The sequence below is a fragment of the Chironomus tepperi genome, unplaced genomic scaffold (assembly GCF_022539635.2).
Source record: "Chironomus tepperi strain 1889 unplaced genomic scaffold, CSIRO-AGI_Ctep_v1 contig_359, whole genome shotgun sequence".
Classification (NCBI taxonomy): Eukaryota; Metazoa; Arthropoda; class Insecta; order Diptera; family Chironomidae; genus Chironomus; species Chironomus tepperi.
Window position 1 is genome coordinate 4,572,511 of NW_027226481.1, and position 18,483 is coordinate 4,590,993.

The 18,483-nt window shown below is 30.5% G+C and overlaps 2 protein-coding genes across 2 annotated transcripts; both read left to right on the forward strand.

Moving 5' to 3' along the window:
- The first annotated feature begins 2,801 nt into the window (after window positions 1–2,801).
- On the forward strand, window positions 2,802–4,053 carry LOC139095115 (serum response factor homolog B-like). Its single transcript, XM_070646365.1, has one exon. It carries the CDS (start codon window positions 3,070–3,072, stop codon window positions 4,051–4,053), a length of 984 nt encoding a protein of 327 aa, XP_070502466.1. The 5' UTR covers window positions 2,802–3,069.
- Window positions 4,054–15,124: 11,071 nt separating this feature from the next.
- LOC139094869 (serine/threonine-protein kinase PLK4-like) lies at window positions 15,125–17,880 on the forward strand. The gene is made up of 3 exons (XM_070646082.1): window positions 15,125–15,270; window positions 15,357–15,452; window positions 15,534–17,880. Exons 1-3 carry the CDS (start codon window positions 15,244–15,246, stop codon window positions 17,610–17,612), a joined length of 2,202 nt encoding a protein of 733 aa, XP_070502183.1. The 5' UTR covers window positions 15,125–15,243; the 3' UTR covers window positions 17,613–17,880.
- Window positions 17,881–18,483: the final 603 nt, after the last annotated feature.

Below are 18,483 nucleotides of genomic sequence, written 5' to 3' on the forward strand. Positions count from 1 at the left end.
TTGATTTTGCATCATTCTTGCTTCCATAAATTTATTTTGCATCACTTTTCGAAACTTTCGAATAAGTTTGCATTTTAAATAAAATTTTGCATCATTTTTGAATCTTTAGTATGCTTTTGCATCTTTAAGATTACATTTTGTAGCTCTATCATCAGTTTTTGCATCATTAATATCAATTTTCGGACTTTGTTGATTAAAAAATCTGGAGAAATTCTCAGAAAAGTCTAAATGCATCTAAACAAGATAGATAAACATGAAAAATTATAGCAACATCGTATTTCTAATAAAGCAAATTCCAATGAATTAAAAATGTGATAGAAAAATCATCCAAAAAAAGAGACTGCAAAATTCCTCGCATGTATATTTATAACTAGCTTCATAAAATTCCCTCTTTCAATATTTAGAATGAAAATTTCATAATCCCCCCATGAGTTCTCCCTCCATCTTTCTTATTTCCTCGCAATAGAATTTGCATCCTCATATATTTTAAAATTTAAAGCCTTAATGCCAGCCGAAGCAGAAATATGATGATCCAATGTGATGTAATGAAAATAAAAAAAGTATGGGGAAATAAAAAGAATGAGAAAAAAAAATAATTTCTTCCATCTTCTGCATGAACATGTACATTGAATTTCCTTTGAGCAATTTTACGTTCATCCATGCATGCATAATTGTTTTGATGCACTCATTATATCCTTATGTTCTATACCCCATATTTTCTGATCCATGATGATGTATTGCATCTCATAAATTTATGAAGCGCAAAGAAGAACTGGACTCAATGTTGAGTAAATTTCCTATTGAGCAACGAAATAGAATAGAAAAAGGATTACGTGTTGTGACAATAATTGTATATATCCCTTGTGTAATCACACCAACACCATCACATAACCAGTCATTCTGCATGTCTGGAAAATTGATGAATGAAAACAGTAGGAAAATTTTTCAAGAATTTTCAGTTTGAAAAATTTTCAAATTTTCCATCTGTGGAAGGGAAAAACACAAAAAAAAGTCGTCGCCATGAAAACGGGAAAAAGGATGGAATGGAAAAATTTTTCATTGGAATTGACCCGAGTGTGCGCAATTCCTCAAATCGATTGAATCGAAGGAACTTCCAGGATAAATGGAAGTAAAAACAAACTTCCGAATGCCTATACCGACATCAAGACCCGAATCGACCGAATTAAAATAAAGAAATATTTCTACATTCACGAATCCTGTCAGAACTGATTGAACCATTTCGCGTTACAGTTCGCGTTAAAACTTTGGTTGCGAATGTTCTGACAACAACAACAAAAAAATAACCAAAAAAATATATTTTTTTCCCTTATTTTGTTCCTCGCTGTTTTGGAGGAGCACGACATAGTAAGGAAAAGATAAAAATAGACGTGAATTTTTGTTTGTCGTGTGTATTTTTGTGCTTTTAGTGATGTCAAAAAAGGATGTAATCAAATAATTAGGATTTAGAAGTGTTTTTGTGCTTATACATTCAAGCCAATTATTTTTATCGCTTCCTTTGTATATCCATATACACATATTTATATATGTATGAGATTATTATTATCCCAAACAACATGAAGAGATGAAGGTCGGATATCGCGCATTAATTAATCTAAATAATTAATCAAATTGAAGGGTTAGAGAAAAAAATTTCGAAATTTGCAGCTCTAGGCAAAAAAAATATAAACAAGTAAGGCTGACTAAATGAATGGATAGAAACAAGTGAGAGATAATAATTTACATAATTTATATTAGCGTACGCAGGAAAGAGGCGGTTTGTGATTGTTTTAGTGACGTAAATTCTAATAAGTTTCGGCTGAAATCTTTGGAGTTAGCACTCAATTTTGCTTATTACGTTGATTTTGATTTGATTATAATTTTTTTTTCGTGATTAATAATATTCCTTTTCTTTGGAAGTTAACAGTCAATTTTTTGATGGAAATGAACAAAATTGCTGAGTTTGTGATGATGATAAATTTAATAAATTATGATCCATTCAATGAAATTATGAGTGGAAGAGCTTTAGTCACGTAGATGTTGGATGAAGGTTTTGATTTTGATGGGGTATTTTTGGGGTTTTGAGGATTTATTGAGGTAAAGTTTGATATTTTTTGAAATTAAAGTTAAAAAAATTCATTGAATGAAAATTAGAAATTTAAGAAAAAATTGGACATAATTTCAATACTTTATACTTGATTCATTCTAAGCATTGGGTTAGTGGCTAGAGGGTCGGCCAATTGGTCCTAATTACCCGGGTTCAATCTCAGAGAGAGTCTAATTGAATTTGAATTCTTTTTCACTATTCAAGTCACGTCAAATCAATTTGTGTAATGGCTTGGTACACTGTATTGCTATGTCCTAGGTCCATGTAATATGAGGATCTTGCGCCTACTAAATAAACTGGATCCAAATTTAACGATAACTTATTCATTAATTACAAACTCGTGCAGTAACTTCTTCAACTAAAAAAAAAGAAGACAAAAAAGTCACAAAATACCTCAATTTATTCAAATTAAGCCTCAACAAACAAACAACAATCCACTTGTTCCTATCTCTTTTCAAAATCTCCCGTGAATAGCACAACAAAAAAGAAATTGTAAATGACTTTAGCACAAAAGTATCATAACCGTTATCGATTTTTATCTTTTTTGATATCATAGGAAGCATCTCTCTTAAAAAATAAAATAATAAAGACAGAAGGAAAAAAAAATATCAAGTTCATCCATTTTTATAGCTAGAAAAGATAAAAAAAAAAGATATGCGTAGGTGCTCATCGAAGGATCTATTGCTGTGTCGATAAATGTTTCCTGTAATATTCGACATACATACGTGTATATACAGTCATAGTGAAGAAAGAATAACAAGAAAAAAGAAGAAATTGTAGTGAAAAAAGGAAGTGAAGCTTCCAATTGTGAAGAAAAAAGTGAGAATTTCGCTCGTGTACTGTGATTTGAATTGACGTCATAAAAAGACGTTGTGTTACTATTCGTAACAAGCCAAAGGCAATTTTTATTTATCGCGAAGAAGTTTGACTGTGGACTTGTTCATAAATCATTAAATTCAGCAACAATGGGTACAGTGTTGAGTTTTAGTCCGCGTGAAAGACGTCCAATTTATACAACACATCATCATGGTAGTGGTACAATTAGTACCTCAAATTCAGCATCCGATTTTCAACTCAATAATTACGCCTACGAGCAAATCAATAATGCTAAAAATCGTGAAAATTCAAAGCCGATGCAATATTTGAATGTGCCAAATCAATTTCAACTACAAAATGGCACAAATTCAAATAGTTTAGTTCTATTTGGATCATCAAATTCAAATATTGTCAACAATAATTTGACAACATCGAGTCATGTCTCATCAATGGACGATAGACAATCGGAAAGTGCTCGAATTCTATCCGAAAAAAATGCAATCGAGAAGAATTTGAAAAAGCATTCATTGTTCATTAATGCATTGTCATGGAAGAGATTATCGTCATCACATGGAAAGAAAAAGTTGGACTCAAATAGTTCTAAGAATAAGTCCAATATAACAAGTGGATCATTTCGTCCACCGACACTTACTGATACTGTCCATCCAATGGTCGTTGTTAATGACAAGAAAAAGTATCCACAACAGCAAGTTCAACTCATAGCGAGTAATAATTCAAATAATAATGTCACAACAAATCAAGCAATTCCGCAAAATTCAACCAACTATTTCATGCAAGGTGAACACAAGAACATTGTTGCTCTCGATTTACAAAATGCCAATTTACATCATCATCAAAATATTGATAAAGTTGCATCGAAAATGTCCATACCAGTTCGTCCTATACAACTAACACAACAAACATCGAACAATGTTGAACATCAGCAATCATCGCAAGCACCACGAAAGACAATTATACAGGTGAGTGCTTTATTTTCGGAAATGATAAAGTTTTTTTTAATCTTTTTATATGATAGTTTAAAAGGGTATACAGGAGAGTTATTTATAGCTTGGCTTGGTTGGTGTTTGAAAGTTAATTTTTCATGTTGCAAAGTTGAAAACTTTGGCTATTGAAGTTGAACATTGAAAAAATTTATTTTTTATAAAAAAGGTATCAAAATTTTCACTTAACTTTTCTAATTAATTTTGATATGGTTTTATATGCGATGGAATTGGAAGGATGGGAACATAATCGTATGGAATTGTGGGTAAATAAATGAATAAATGGACTTTTTTTGAAAATTGATGTTTAAAATCGTGAATTTGATTTGATGACAATAAGGTCCAATTCATAATAATTGTCAGGGTAATCATGCTTTACTGAGTATTGTTTGTTTCCGACTAGCTTGGTCTTACATACAAACTTATTACGCTGGCCATACAGATCAATTGTGATCAATAACCTCCATCATATGGCGCTTAAAGCTGACTCTATTGGTGACTTCCATCTGTCAATTACCAAAACCTAGTGCAATACTGTCTCTATCGACAAGTTCCTTCCAAGAATTCTTAGATCCCCCACAAGCTTTTTTATCATCTAAAATGTCAGATTTAACGACCTTATTTGATGGAACTTCTACAGGTTTTCTAATAACATGTCCAGTCCATCAAAGCTTGTTCACTTTTGAAACTGACTTGGTTGATTGACTTGATCAGTGAACCAAAAATCTCCTAATTTTCAAATATTGCTCTTCATTTTCAAATTTTACAGTCACAATTTCCTTCAATTCAATCTTCAATTTCACATAGCAACGATCTTCCTAGTCTGCCTGAAATCAAATATTTTTGAAGTAATTTAATAACTTTTTGTGAAACATTTCACGAAAATCTATATGCGTTCATTAAAAGTATTCAAAACTTTGTTTTGTTTGCAAACAATAAGCATAATTTAAGACAGTTTTCATTTCATCGAATACTTTTCCTAAACTCCTAAACAAATGATTATGTTGTCATAATACCAATTAAGAATTTACTAGAATTTCAATTTCGATTTCTCAATCTCTGTAAATTTTGCTCGAAGCAATCAAATTGAATCTTTTTTATAAATAGAATTCAATCGAAAAGCTTCTTTTGTAAATTATCAGAGAGAATTTTGACAGATTTATTAAAAATGTGAATTCCGACAGCTCTAGTTATTGAATGTACTGCGCAATGATTTGTACTTCTGGCAAAATTGTCATTTAATTAATTACTTCCCATGAAAATTATTCAGGACTCGATTAAATGGTAATAAATTTGCAGAAAATTTTGCATTCATGAAGCAATACTGACTTTATTGTCTTTTTTGAATGAATTATCCGAGCAGCAATGAGACAGTTTTGTCTGTTTCATTTTAGAGCAATCATTGCTCCTTATTTGATGACTTAAATGCATTTCGACTCATTACACACTTTATTCAACTACAAATGTTACAAAATTCAAGATTTTCATGTTTTTTACCACTTTTTACTAAAAGTCAGGCTTAAAGAAGCCAGAACATGACCTCATTTTAAGTATAGTCCAGATCGGTAGATTCAGATTCATTCTCAGAATATTAATAACATCCAATAAAATTCTCCATATTCATATCAGTTTTTGAAATGCAATCGCAATTTTATTGACAAAAAGGCTCAATCCTGAATGATGCTTAAATTCTACATATCTCAAAAAAATCATTCAATATGCACTTTAACTACCCCAAACCACACAAATGATCAAACAATATTTTCTAAATCAATTAAATGAAATGTCACAGGACAAACCAGAAACTAATTATACTAAATTTTCAGACAACAAACGAAACTTTCCACAAAGGCAAATTGCAACAAAAAATAAATATTCAGTATGCAGCCATACGAAAATGATTATTTAATTAAAATCAAAATCTAATAATTCAATTATACTTTGCACGAATTATCAATCAAAATAATTTCACATTTTTAATGGATTTTCTTTTATCATAAAAAAATAAAGCAAAAGCAACAAATTAAATTTGATTAGGCAATCATGTAGGAAAGTTCTTTCCTACTTCCTCAATAAATCTTCACAATATATAATAAAAAAGAGAATTTTTCTTCTCACTCTATCGCAACAATTAACCTAATAACGGTTGGGTATTCTATTCATACAGGGAAATCATTGTGTACGACGAAAGTAAGGGTAGGCGCTCATATACAACAACAAAAAAATGAATCGTGGATGTGAGATGCTATAAAAAAAGAACTTTCTTACCATTATATGGAATTTTTATGATTTGATTTATGTGGTCAAGTACACATACACAATTGTTGATGGTAATATGGTAGAAAAATTTATAAAGAATATATTGTAAATTTAGAAGCTATTGAAGCGCATTTAAGGTTCAATTTTTTGGGTTTTTTGATTGTAGTTAATATAAAATAATTGGAGGAGGTGTTTACTTTCCGAGCGACACAAATGAAGAAGGTTCCAACACTGAATTTTAAAGGATCTGCTATGCTTCTTTTATTAACACCAAATGACAGATTCACCTATGTTTGGCAGCTATATGGCCAAAAATAGGGCGGGCATAAAGCAGCCATATGACAAAAATATGCGGGCATAAAGCAGTCATATGACAAAAATATGGCGGATGTTTAGCCAAAAATATGACGGCTGTAAAGCCAAAAATGAACAGCCATTTGGTGTCAGCAAAAGTGCTTTAGCGGAGCCTTTAAAGCTCCGTGATGAAGTCTTCTTTATTTGTATTACTCGGATTATGATGTCCTATAAGTTAAGGTCAAGCAACATCTAAACAACAAAATAAACTTTTTTTAAATCCCAAAAAAAACCATGGTACTCCAAATATAGAAACAATTTCTCATCTAATTAATTGCCTGTCGACACCAACAGCTCAAATATTTCAATATAAAAGTTTAATGATTAGAAACCTAGACAACGAGATTCTGAAAAATTATGTTTCTAGATATAAATTTATTGTCTTGTCTATTGAGTTTGTTCTTAAAATAGCACTAGAGCTATGTTTCCAGCTGTGTCCGTCTAAATGTCATTCAATCATTTTGTTTGGTCGCGACGGAATTAACGGCAGCCTTGGAACTTTGATTTTATCAAAATTATTTGAAATATGTTCAAATAAATTGAAGTCAGATAAAATATCAAGCAGAAAGTCAGCCAAAATTCGCCCAATTCAGCCTTCTTCTTATTATTCTAACACAAAGGAAGAAGAAGGAAGAAGAAATAAAAAATCTTTGAGAAACTTTCTCCTTTATTCTTTTTATCGTTTCACTCGCCTTGCCTTGTAGTGCGCAATAATCCCAACGAAAATTTCTCTCTTCCTTTGTGCTGACTGATCATCGAGATTCTTATTTTTTCTCCTCGAATACAATAATGCAGCACCTTATTTCAGCACTTTCACTCCATTACTTAATATCTTTATACTACAACCCCTCATTTTACTCTCTTTTCGTATCATAAGATAATACTTTGATCCATATTACAGCGAAAGCAATAAACCATTTCCATAAAGGAATATATTTAGCAGAAAAGGAACATTTTTCCTGCTTTCGCTTTTCTTTTACTTCTTGTGCATCGTAAACATTTCTCGCCATTATGCCGGTTACTTGATGCGTAAAATAGAAGCACGTTTCATGGCAATGCAGAATTATTGTCATATGATGATGATAACGATACAGCCTACTCATCTCTATGTGTGAACGCGATTTTCTAGGAAAAGAAATAGTTCGAGTTTGTGGAAAATTGAATTTGCTTCGAAAATGTGTTTTACTTACTTATTGCTTCAGATTTTTAGAATGTTAGGCTGATACTTGCTTTATGACACTAAATTAAGTTTAATAATTGATTATTTGACTTATTTAACTAGCAATTTTAAGAAACACGTCTATTCTGTCTGAAAATTCAGATAAAAGTAAACAAAAACAGAATTCTTCCTGCACTTTTAGCGGAGACACACTTGCAAGAATAATTTTTAAATTAAAAATAACCGTTATGAAGAATTTATGGTCAAATCTTGTTAAATTCCAAATTTTATTGATTTCCTCACCATGACAATCTATTCCACCCTCCTATTATTGAATATTTTCATGCAAAAATTTGCGTTATCACTCCCAGTTCATTGTAACTCTCCACTCGTTTAATGTAAAGCGACATCAATGATGACAAGAAAAAAATGCCAATAGTTTTTCTATTGTCACATTAAAAGATATTACAATGGCATAAAAGAATGCTATAAAAAAAGCTCATTCTACTCCGTTTCTACGTCTCTCCATTTTTATATTTTTTTACTGTCATATACACTTTTCCTCATTTTCATTCATGCATTATTTTTCAGCGATAAACAACAAAAAAAAAACGATTCACAGAGTGAAATTGAAAACTGAAAAAAAGGCACAGTCAAAAGAAGCACAAAACTAGGACATGAAAAAACATATTTTTTGCTCACTGCAAATAGATATGAAAAATTGAAATAATATCGAAATTTATTTTCAATAAATATTTTTTTCTATGTTGTTTATGCTGTGCCATTGAAGTAGAAATATATATATACAGTATACATGCCTGCCTTCATACAAAAAAAATATATAAAAAAATTTGTTAAATTGGAATTCGAACAGTTGGAGATAGTGGGGAAGTTAAGTTTAAAAGTTTGCAACATGTGGGAATGTGACAGCGCAATTTTCCCGATCGCGTTCCTTGTTTTGTCGATTAGATTTAGCTAAAGGAATTAGAAATTAATGGGGTTGGAATCGACTGCTGGATGTCATGATGTAAAAGAATTTAAATTGAATATTTTCCAATAATTTGTCGTTGACCCGATTACATATTTACGTCATCAAATGGATAACTCAATAAACACCTCACAATGACGTGGAAAAAAGTCATAAATAATCTCGTACTGTCCATTATTGATGTTTATGGTGTTTCGAGTGAGTACAACATTCATAATTCAATAAAGGATATTAATGTGCTCATAAATAATTGACATAAATTCTCGTCTACATCGAATTAGTCATTAGGAACAAATGTTGCAACAACTGTCTCACAACTGGAACTGAAATTCCATATTTTGAATATCTAATAAATCACATCCTAACCTATCCTATAGCCTGCATTCTCGACTACCTTGCACAACTTGCACTAATAAATTAAAAATTTCTAGAATATGTACTAAAAGCAACAAATGAGACTAAATACAACCGATTAAGCCATCCATAGACGACACATAAAATCAAATATCTTTCCATCCAGGGTTACAATGAGTTCATTGTGATACATTCTTATATCCACCTTAAGTGAAAATTCATGTATTAATACATATTTGTTGCTTTTGTCGATTCAGCAACAGACAAAGCGTTTTATATGTCCTTCTTGGATGCAAGAGCTTAGAAAAGATTGTCAAAAAAACATGTTTTTGTATTCATGTATGCAGCAAAAAAAGGAGAGAAATAACAACTAGAGGGAAACTTGAACTAGAAAAAATACTTTTTTATGTATTGATTGAAACTGATATGAATGTTTGCTGTTTTCACATCCTTTTTTGGCAAATTTGGATAGAGAAATCATTATTTTCTATGAATGAGATGAGATATATTCAAGATTTACTGAAGATTTGGATGATAAACTCACTTGTCGAGGATTGGAATTGTTGTTTTTGAGTTATAATAACATAACTCAGGAATTCAGCATTAAATTTCAGGAATTTAGCTTAGTTTCAGAATATTCAGCATATTTAATTCATTCAGGAATTAATATTTGTTTTAAACTCAGCTTTTTCAGCAATTCAGCTTAATAAATCATTCTTCTTATTTAGCAATTTTGCATGGTATTGATTTCAGTCATAAACTCAGCTAATTCGCTGAATTCTGCTTATTTAAAATTTAGCTTATTTAGCAATTCAGCTTAGTTATGAATTCAGTATATTCAGCTTATTCGATAATTTGACTTATTCAGCAATGGTTATGAACTCAGCTTATAGATAAACTCAGCTTATTCAGCATTTTAGTCTAGTAATGAACTCAGCTTATTTAACAATTTAGCTAAATTATGAACTCAGTCTATACAGCAACTCAGCTTAATCGACAGTTAAACTTATTTGGCAACTCAGCTTATTCAGAAATTCAGCAATGTAGTATTAAGTTAATTTATTCAGCCAATTCAGCAAGCATTTTTCGCACTAATTTCAAAGAAATTCCACAAAATAATTGAATATGCAACTTTAACCTGAATAAGCATTCTCCATAATGCTTTCTAAACAGAAGCCCCACTTCAATTATATAGTAAAATGAAGTTCATTCATAAAATTCGCAATCCAAAACACACAAACGAATGCAAAGCCACAAGAAATACTGAATCCAATTGCATATTCAAAATCACTTAAGAAAATGATAACAAGACCAATCTTGAACAAACACAAAAAACAAGCAAACAAGCACAGATGGAATGAAATCGAGTAGGAAAAACAACATGAAAATTGAAAAATTATTTAAATGTTCTCAAAATGCAAAGGGCATATCATTCACAATTTTAAATTATATAGCAAAGCACACCTACAATTGATTAGATTATCCATTGATGATTAAGGGGTGGAGTCGTTGTTTACCATCATCGGTTCTGGATTACCTTAATTTATCTTATGTCACACATATATGATGAAAATCTCGAATGTTACCTGAAACATTTTTCCTGTCCATGCATCATCATTAAAGCAATTTATTACATGTCAAAAAATTTAATTCTAGCACTGGATGAATTACATTTTCCCTATGTAGTCATTTTCTGAATTTCACACCTTTATCTCGAATTGTTCATGTTATGTATATGGTTATTGTGTAATTTGACACATGTACAGTACAGGGGATTAGCATTGGTGATTAAAAGGATTATAACGGCTTTTCTGATTTTGAAATATTGCATTCAATTCAATTATTTTGAGGGAGGATTTTTTCAAATTCTAAAAAGCCGTTAAATTTTGAATTTGAAAAATCTATAGCTCGTCACACAAAAAAAAATAGATTAATCCTCTATTTATGTCATGTAAAAGATAATATTTTCTATAGAAATGACATAGAGCTTGAAGGCAGGAAGAAGCCCGTCCATTAAAAAGAAATGAAATTTGAGTCGAGGACGGTGTGTCACTTTACATTGATGCGCTCTACTTATAATAAAATATGTCACAGAATAATTTTTAATATGCGACATTCTCATCTGACCCAGTTCACAATTTCTTCTTTTTTATGTCCTTTACATATTTTATATTTTTTAATTTAGGCATAAAAGACGAAGAAAAAAAAGAGAATTAATTCCACTTTGTTTGATGAAACTTTAAAATCCATCAAAAGTATTATGGTTAAGTGGAGATGCTGAAAAAAGGGATCAGAAAACTGTTGGCAGCAGCAAAAAGAGAAGAGAATAAGCATAAAAAAGTTTAAATACTAATGTCACAAGGGACGAGGCAAGATTATGCGGGAGAGATATTTAAATGATGCTTCTGTCGCTCTGAGTCGTGATTTATGTACTCAATCGGAAGCATAACCTCACTTTTTTTGTGCAATTCCAACAAAAAAGGTAAATGAGGTTATGTATTCACTTTGTCTTCATTAGCAATAAAAAGAGAGAGTTTTTAAGCTATGACAATTGGTGGCTGAGGGAAAAGAGATTAATTTCATACATCGGCTGGTTTCATGAGGATAATTACTGTTTTTTATGAGAATTTCCTTATTATGATGTTTATAAGCAGATATGTGTTTTGTTTTTAACTTTTGCCACTTTTTACTAGTACTTTATAATGAAATTAATAACAATCTGTTTATTATCATTAAGTAATCTTGAAAAAACTTTTTGAGGTGGAGAAAAACACGTGTTTTTAATTTTGAACTTCAAAAATTTAGAAATGCCGTTTTCAATCATGTTATGATTATGAATTAATAACGACAAACTAGTAATGTTAAATTTAATGTCAGATTCAGTATTTGATCGCAAACTAAAATGACTTAAATCCTAAATATACAAAAGAATCGACGCAAACCATATCTAATTTCATACCAAACTAAACATTTTGATGCCTTAAGCTCTCAAAACGTGTTTGTACTCTAGCAAATATTGACAATTTGTTCTGAATTTTAATGCTTAAAGAACATCCGATCGATAGTTTTTCATAATGAAAAAAATATATTTCGCTATACAATCAAAATTCGATTTGATTTCACATTATATAATTCTACTCATGTGCGATATACGAGTGGCGTTGAGATGAAAAACTTTTCATACATCAATAATTCTAAAGGGGGTCCATAAATTACATATGGGTGAAGAAGAACTTACATGAAAGATGTACGAAAAAAGTAAATAAATTTCACAGACATTGTGAAAGTTCTTTTAATCATCGAATGTAATTACATCATCAATCTCAATCTTATACTTTATCTAACTTATTCTGCATCCCCTGTTCTTATTTGAACCCCTCTTCAATTCGTAACATCTTGACAATTCTCAAAAAACTCATTCACTCGACTCCCTCACTTATGAGAATATATACAATTGACTGAATGCTTCCTCTCCCAACGGAATTTCACTTCCAATTTATATTCACATAAAATGTTACACTTTCATTTTGATTTTTTTTTTTTGCTTCTTTTGTTAATTTCCATCTTTTTTTGCTCTTTTAATTTTTCACCTTGCGAGATTTTTAACAAGGATGAATCAACGAAGACATAAAAATGGCAATCTGCTCTCATGATATAGGCAAATAATGCGTCATTTCAGTTCAATGTGATTTTTTAATTAAAAAATTTTTTGGCTTTCATGAAAGGAATTTTATTGACAAAAAATATTGCTTATGAGGTGAATGGAAATTCCATAAAAATTAATGAGGCATATGTTTTGAATTTATTGGCATAAAGGCTTATTACATGATGAAACGTAATTAATTCTGAATTGAGAAATTAACAAAAATTCAAAAATTTCGTCAAAAATTCCAAAGACATTTCCTTGATAAGGCTTTTGAACTTCTCTTGCCATCGTTTATTAACAGTCAAAGCTTAAATCGAACACTTTACATCTTTATTAAGCTAGAAATTATTGAAAAACTTTTTGAAGTGGAGAAAACACGTGGATTAGAATTTGAAATCTAAAATTTAATTTTCTATCTAGCAAACTCAGCATTCCTGTTCAATCCAATTCTGTTCACAATTTCTCCCCCATCCAAGTATCACAGTATCAAAATATCACAGAATGAAAATCTTTAAATTTATGAGAATTTTTCATTTTTCCCAAATGAATCCACAAACAAACAAACAGATGGGATGAATAACCCGCAAAAAAATAAAATTTTATAATAAAAAACGCATAAAAATTCATTCTTTAAAGTCTGTAAGTTTGCAAGAGCTTAAATTTATACCGAAAAATTGTTCCCCTATCTAGCAATAAAATGAGATAATATAATGAAATAATCATTTGACTTCGTGAGAGATATTAACCTGATTATTCTGAGCTACTTAAAAAGTATATATCAAGTGAATAAAGTAAGGAAAAAAAATTATCACGAAGTCATTTTGAATAAAAGTGTCACCCTCAAAACGCTCAAAAGTCATTAAACGTGATTTCCCCATCACTTCATTTTCAGCACAGCGTAGCTTAATTAATTACACCTGTTCCACTATTAGAATCGTTGTCGTCGTTTGTCGACTGCTATTGTGCCTCGTAAGGCTTCTTATTTACAGGGAATATATAACGCCTTTATAGACAAAAATTTTTCTTTATTTTTCTTTGTCCACTTTTAATGAGGTGAGTCCGTTCTGAATAACAGAATTAAAAGGTGACCGTATAAATTTAATAAATTGCTTGTTATATTGGAGGAATTTTAATTGAGTTTACGGTTAAATTATGTATTTAGATTGAATTAGGCTTGCAATAAAGTCATTTGAAGCTTCAGATTTAACGTTCTTGAGAGATTCATAATTAAAGCTCAAAATTAAAGTATCATATTTAACGGTCATTTGAAGATTCAAATTAAAGTTCTTTTGAATTTTAAATTGAAATTCAATTTTAACAGTCATATGAAGTTCAAAATTGAACGATACTTTAAAATTTAAACTTAAGTTCAATTTTAACGGTAATTTGAAGTTCAAAATTGATCGGTAATTTAAAACTTAAGTTGAAGTTCAATTTTAATGGTCATTTGAAGTTCAAAAATGAAAGTTCATTTAAAATTCAAAATTAAGTTCAATTTTAACGATCGTATGAAGTTCAAACATCAAAAACCATCCTTTGAACCAGTTTTTAAATCTCAAAAAGTTGCCTAAAGAATTCTTCAGAAACTTTTTCACAACAATTCAGAAAGTCATGATTATGCAGCTTTTCTTCCCGAAGACCAATTGCCTTAGCATCCGTAGAAATCATTTATTATGTCAAGAACACCAGCTCACATTCTTTATGCTTGAGAAATTATGCATATATTGTACCTTAAATGATTGAGGATTGTTAAAGCAAAAAATTTGCGTTATTTATGCTACCTCTACCTGCTTAATATTCTTTTTAAATCTAAAAGTCAAGCGTGTATAGATTAATATATTTTTCTCTCGTCGGATGCAGACATTTTCAATTATTTTAATTAATTCTGAGAAAACCAAAAATCTGATTTTATGATGTAGACGCATATACACACGCTCACATATATCCAGTCACATGCTTTTAAAATAAATCAAATATTTGCCGAAACATTTCCGTAACCGCATAAAATTTATGAGTAAAATTAAATTAATGATATTTCTGTAAATTTATATTGAAAGTTTCTGGAGTGTAAATGTTTAATGTTTATATATAAATTCTGGAAAGCTTCATAGTTATATTAATTAATTGTGAAAAAGCTGTCAACATGTGCGAAACTTTATTTTCACGTACAAAATGCGCGCGCGTTAATATGAAATTCTCAACTCATTTATTTTTCATTCTAAATTAAATTACGGTGAATGTTAAAGGACTTAGGGAACTATGTATACATTCACATGTTATGTTATATTTAATTACATTATCAACAGTATCGAATATTAAATGACAAAAGTTTGAAGCAACGCGTTGATTTTAACGGTTATAATTTGAAAATTTAGATTCCTTTTCAACCGTTAAATACACACACACATTTACAACAATAAACTCACAAATACAAACAAACATTTAAAAATAAACTACCTATTTGTTTATAACATAAGAATTTAATTAAATTTACAAGTGATTCATATATTTTGATATAAAATAAATGTTCTGAGTTAAAAATTACTGTCGTCAGCATTCAAAATGATTGAATTTAGTGAGAGAATCGAGGTAAAAATTGCTGAAATATGCAAAACAATTTCGTTGTTTACAAAAAATTGCCGAATAAAAACAAATAATTCAATTAAATATTTTAGGACTATGAAATCTCTCAAGTTCTCGGTTCAGGTGGTTTTGCGACTGTATACAAAGCAAGATATAGATTAAGCAACCATGATGTCGCAATAAAAATGGTAAATAAACAAAAAATTGTGAAAGAAATTCCATCACATCCAGTAAACTAATTTATAATGTAATTATCCCATTAAATATAGATCGATAAAAAGCTAATGCAAGAGTACAACATGACAGATCGCGTGAGACAAGAAGTTGGCATTCATTCACGTCTAAAACATCCATCAATCCTTGAACTTTACACATTTTTTGAGGATAATAATTATGTGTATATTGTACTGGAACTAGCACATAATGGAACACTTCATAAATACATGAGTGAACAACAAACGTCGTTAAATGAATATGATGCAGCTAACATCATCACACAAGTTGTCAATGGACTAATTTATTTACAGTCAAACAACATAATGCATCGAGACATTTCGATGTCAAATCTCTTGTTGACTGTCAACATGCAAGTTAGAATATCTGATTTCGGTCTTGCGACACAATTATCACAATATCATGAGAATAAACATACAACATTATGTGGTACGCCTAATTATATATCGCCTGAAGTTGCACTAAGATCATCACATGGACTAAAGACAGATAATTGGAGCTTAGGATGTTTACTATATACTCTACTTGTTGGCCGACCACCATTCGATATGAATGGCGTAAAATCAACATTGACGCAAGTGGTCATTGGCAATTATAACATTCCCAATCATATATCCACTGAAGCTAAAGATTTAATTAATCGATTACTTTGTAAGGACCAATCGAAGCGAATTGAATTACATCAAGTTGTTACACATCCATTTCTGGTGAAGAATATTAATAGTTTTAATAGTAATAGTATGGACAGTGGAATTGCCACATTTTCGTCATCGTCAAAGAGCTTAAGATCTAGATCAATGGAAATATTAAATAATCCTGTTGAGCAGCAACAACAAAGTCAGCAAATAATTGGATCAGCATCCATGTATCGCTGTATGAGTAGTATTAACATTAGTAAGCCATCATATCCAAGTGCATCAATTCAATCACATTCATCAATGCCATTACTTTCAAATAGAAAAATGGAAGTGCCTCCATTAAACTCAATAAGATTACAGCCAACAAGACATAAGATGAAGAATGTTGTGTTAAATATACTGGAAGATCCAAAATGTGAAGTTGTGTTGGAATTTGTAAAACAAAAATCAAAAGAGGAACGTGTTATGGATGTATTTAGAATATCACAGGATGGCTTACGAATTATCATGTATCAACCAAATAAAGGTAGAGGTATACGCATGAAGGATAATCCACCTGATATTCCAGTCGATGGTGCTGATCATATTTATAGCTATGAAAATCTACCCGAAAAGCACTGGAAAAAGTACATGTATGCACATCGTTTCATACAGATGGTACGTGCAAAGACACCAAAAGTAACATTTTATAGTGAACATGGTAAATGTCAATTGATGGAATCTCTCGAGGATTTTGAAATGATTCTTTATAAAGGCGGAACAGTCACGAAAAAGAATGGCAATTCATGTGAGTTTAACGGCAGTTCATTGCACGAGAGCAACAATATTTTACAGCATGCTGAGAAATGTTATGAGCATTGTGTAAAAATTGAACAGATTTTGTCACTTACGTCACTTGAGAATCCATGCTTTCCTGTCATCATTGGACGACGACCAGCCGAACAGACAGAGAAACTTAAGGAGATTCAGTTAAACAATAATACATACAATAATTACATATCCAGTTCACAGACGCCATTACGTACACCAAAAATCACAATGCCATCATTTTCAGTCGATCAAACTCCATCGCCATCAATACACAACAGATATCCAGAATCACCAATTACACCACATCATCCTGTCTATCAACAAAAGACAGTCATTCCAAACATCGGACATGCTGCTCTATTATCAGATGGTACATTTGAAATAAACTATAATGATGGTACACGAGTCGTTGTTTTAACACAGGAACAAGGCGGTGGAATTTTATTTAGTTCCACATCAATGGGTAAATTGCATCAACCCATTAGATATAATGAGAATGACTTGATGCCCGACATTGTAAGGATAAAATTTAATCAACTACCAAACATATTAAGCCATTTACAACAACGTGATGCTAACTTTGTAACATCAACGCCTTTACAGCAACAAAATTACAATCCAATATTTCATTCAAATCGATTGAATCACATGAAATTCATGCGATGAGCATATTATACCTTTATATATTTTATAAAAATAAATCAATTTCACGTGTATCGAGCTAATAACTTCATGGATGTCTTTTGAGAAGAATGAGAATGTTGCACGACGGGATTTGTGAAATATTTTTCATTGTGAATGAAGCTCTCTGTCTATTTTTAATATATTTACCATTTATTTTTGTACATAACAATGAAAATACAGTTCAGCTTTGTTTGTATTAAGCATCGCTGTTAAGTTCTCTATTATCATAAGGACATGAATATTTTTTGTTTTTTGATTAAATCATATTTTATACATTTTTTTTATTAGTCTCTCTAATTTAATAAAACATCAAAGTTAAGATGAAAAATATAAAATGTCATAGATCTTTTTTTCGTATCATGCGGACAGACAAAAAGGATGTTGACTGGAGTGAGTTTTGTGTCCTTTTTCTGTAATTTTTAAAAGAAGAAAATTTGTCATTTTCTTGCTCCCCAGATTTCAATTTTTGTATTATGTCAATTTCTCATTCGTGCTGGTTTGCTTTTTATGGGGACATTTTGTAATAGAACTAATTGCTGACTGTCATGCTGATGTTTGGTTGAATGGATGGTTAATTTTTTTATTGGACAATTTGGCAAATTTGTTGAGAAATTAACAGGAAATTTGGTTCTTCAAATGCGAAGGATTTAGAGCATTCATTACTTGGTTAATTGACTGAATTTTAAAACATTTGAATGGTTTTGGGACTTAAAGAATTTATTTGAATTTAAAAACATTTGAGAGGTATTTGAACATTCAATTTTGAAACATTTATAATGTTCTTTAAATTTACATTAAGTTTTAAAGCTGTTGTATGGTTTTCATTTCAATTCTGAAACAATTGTACGGTTTT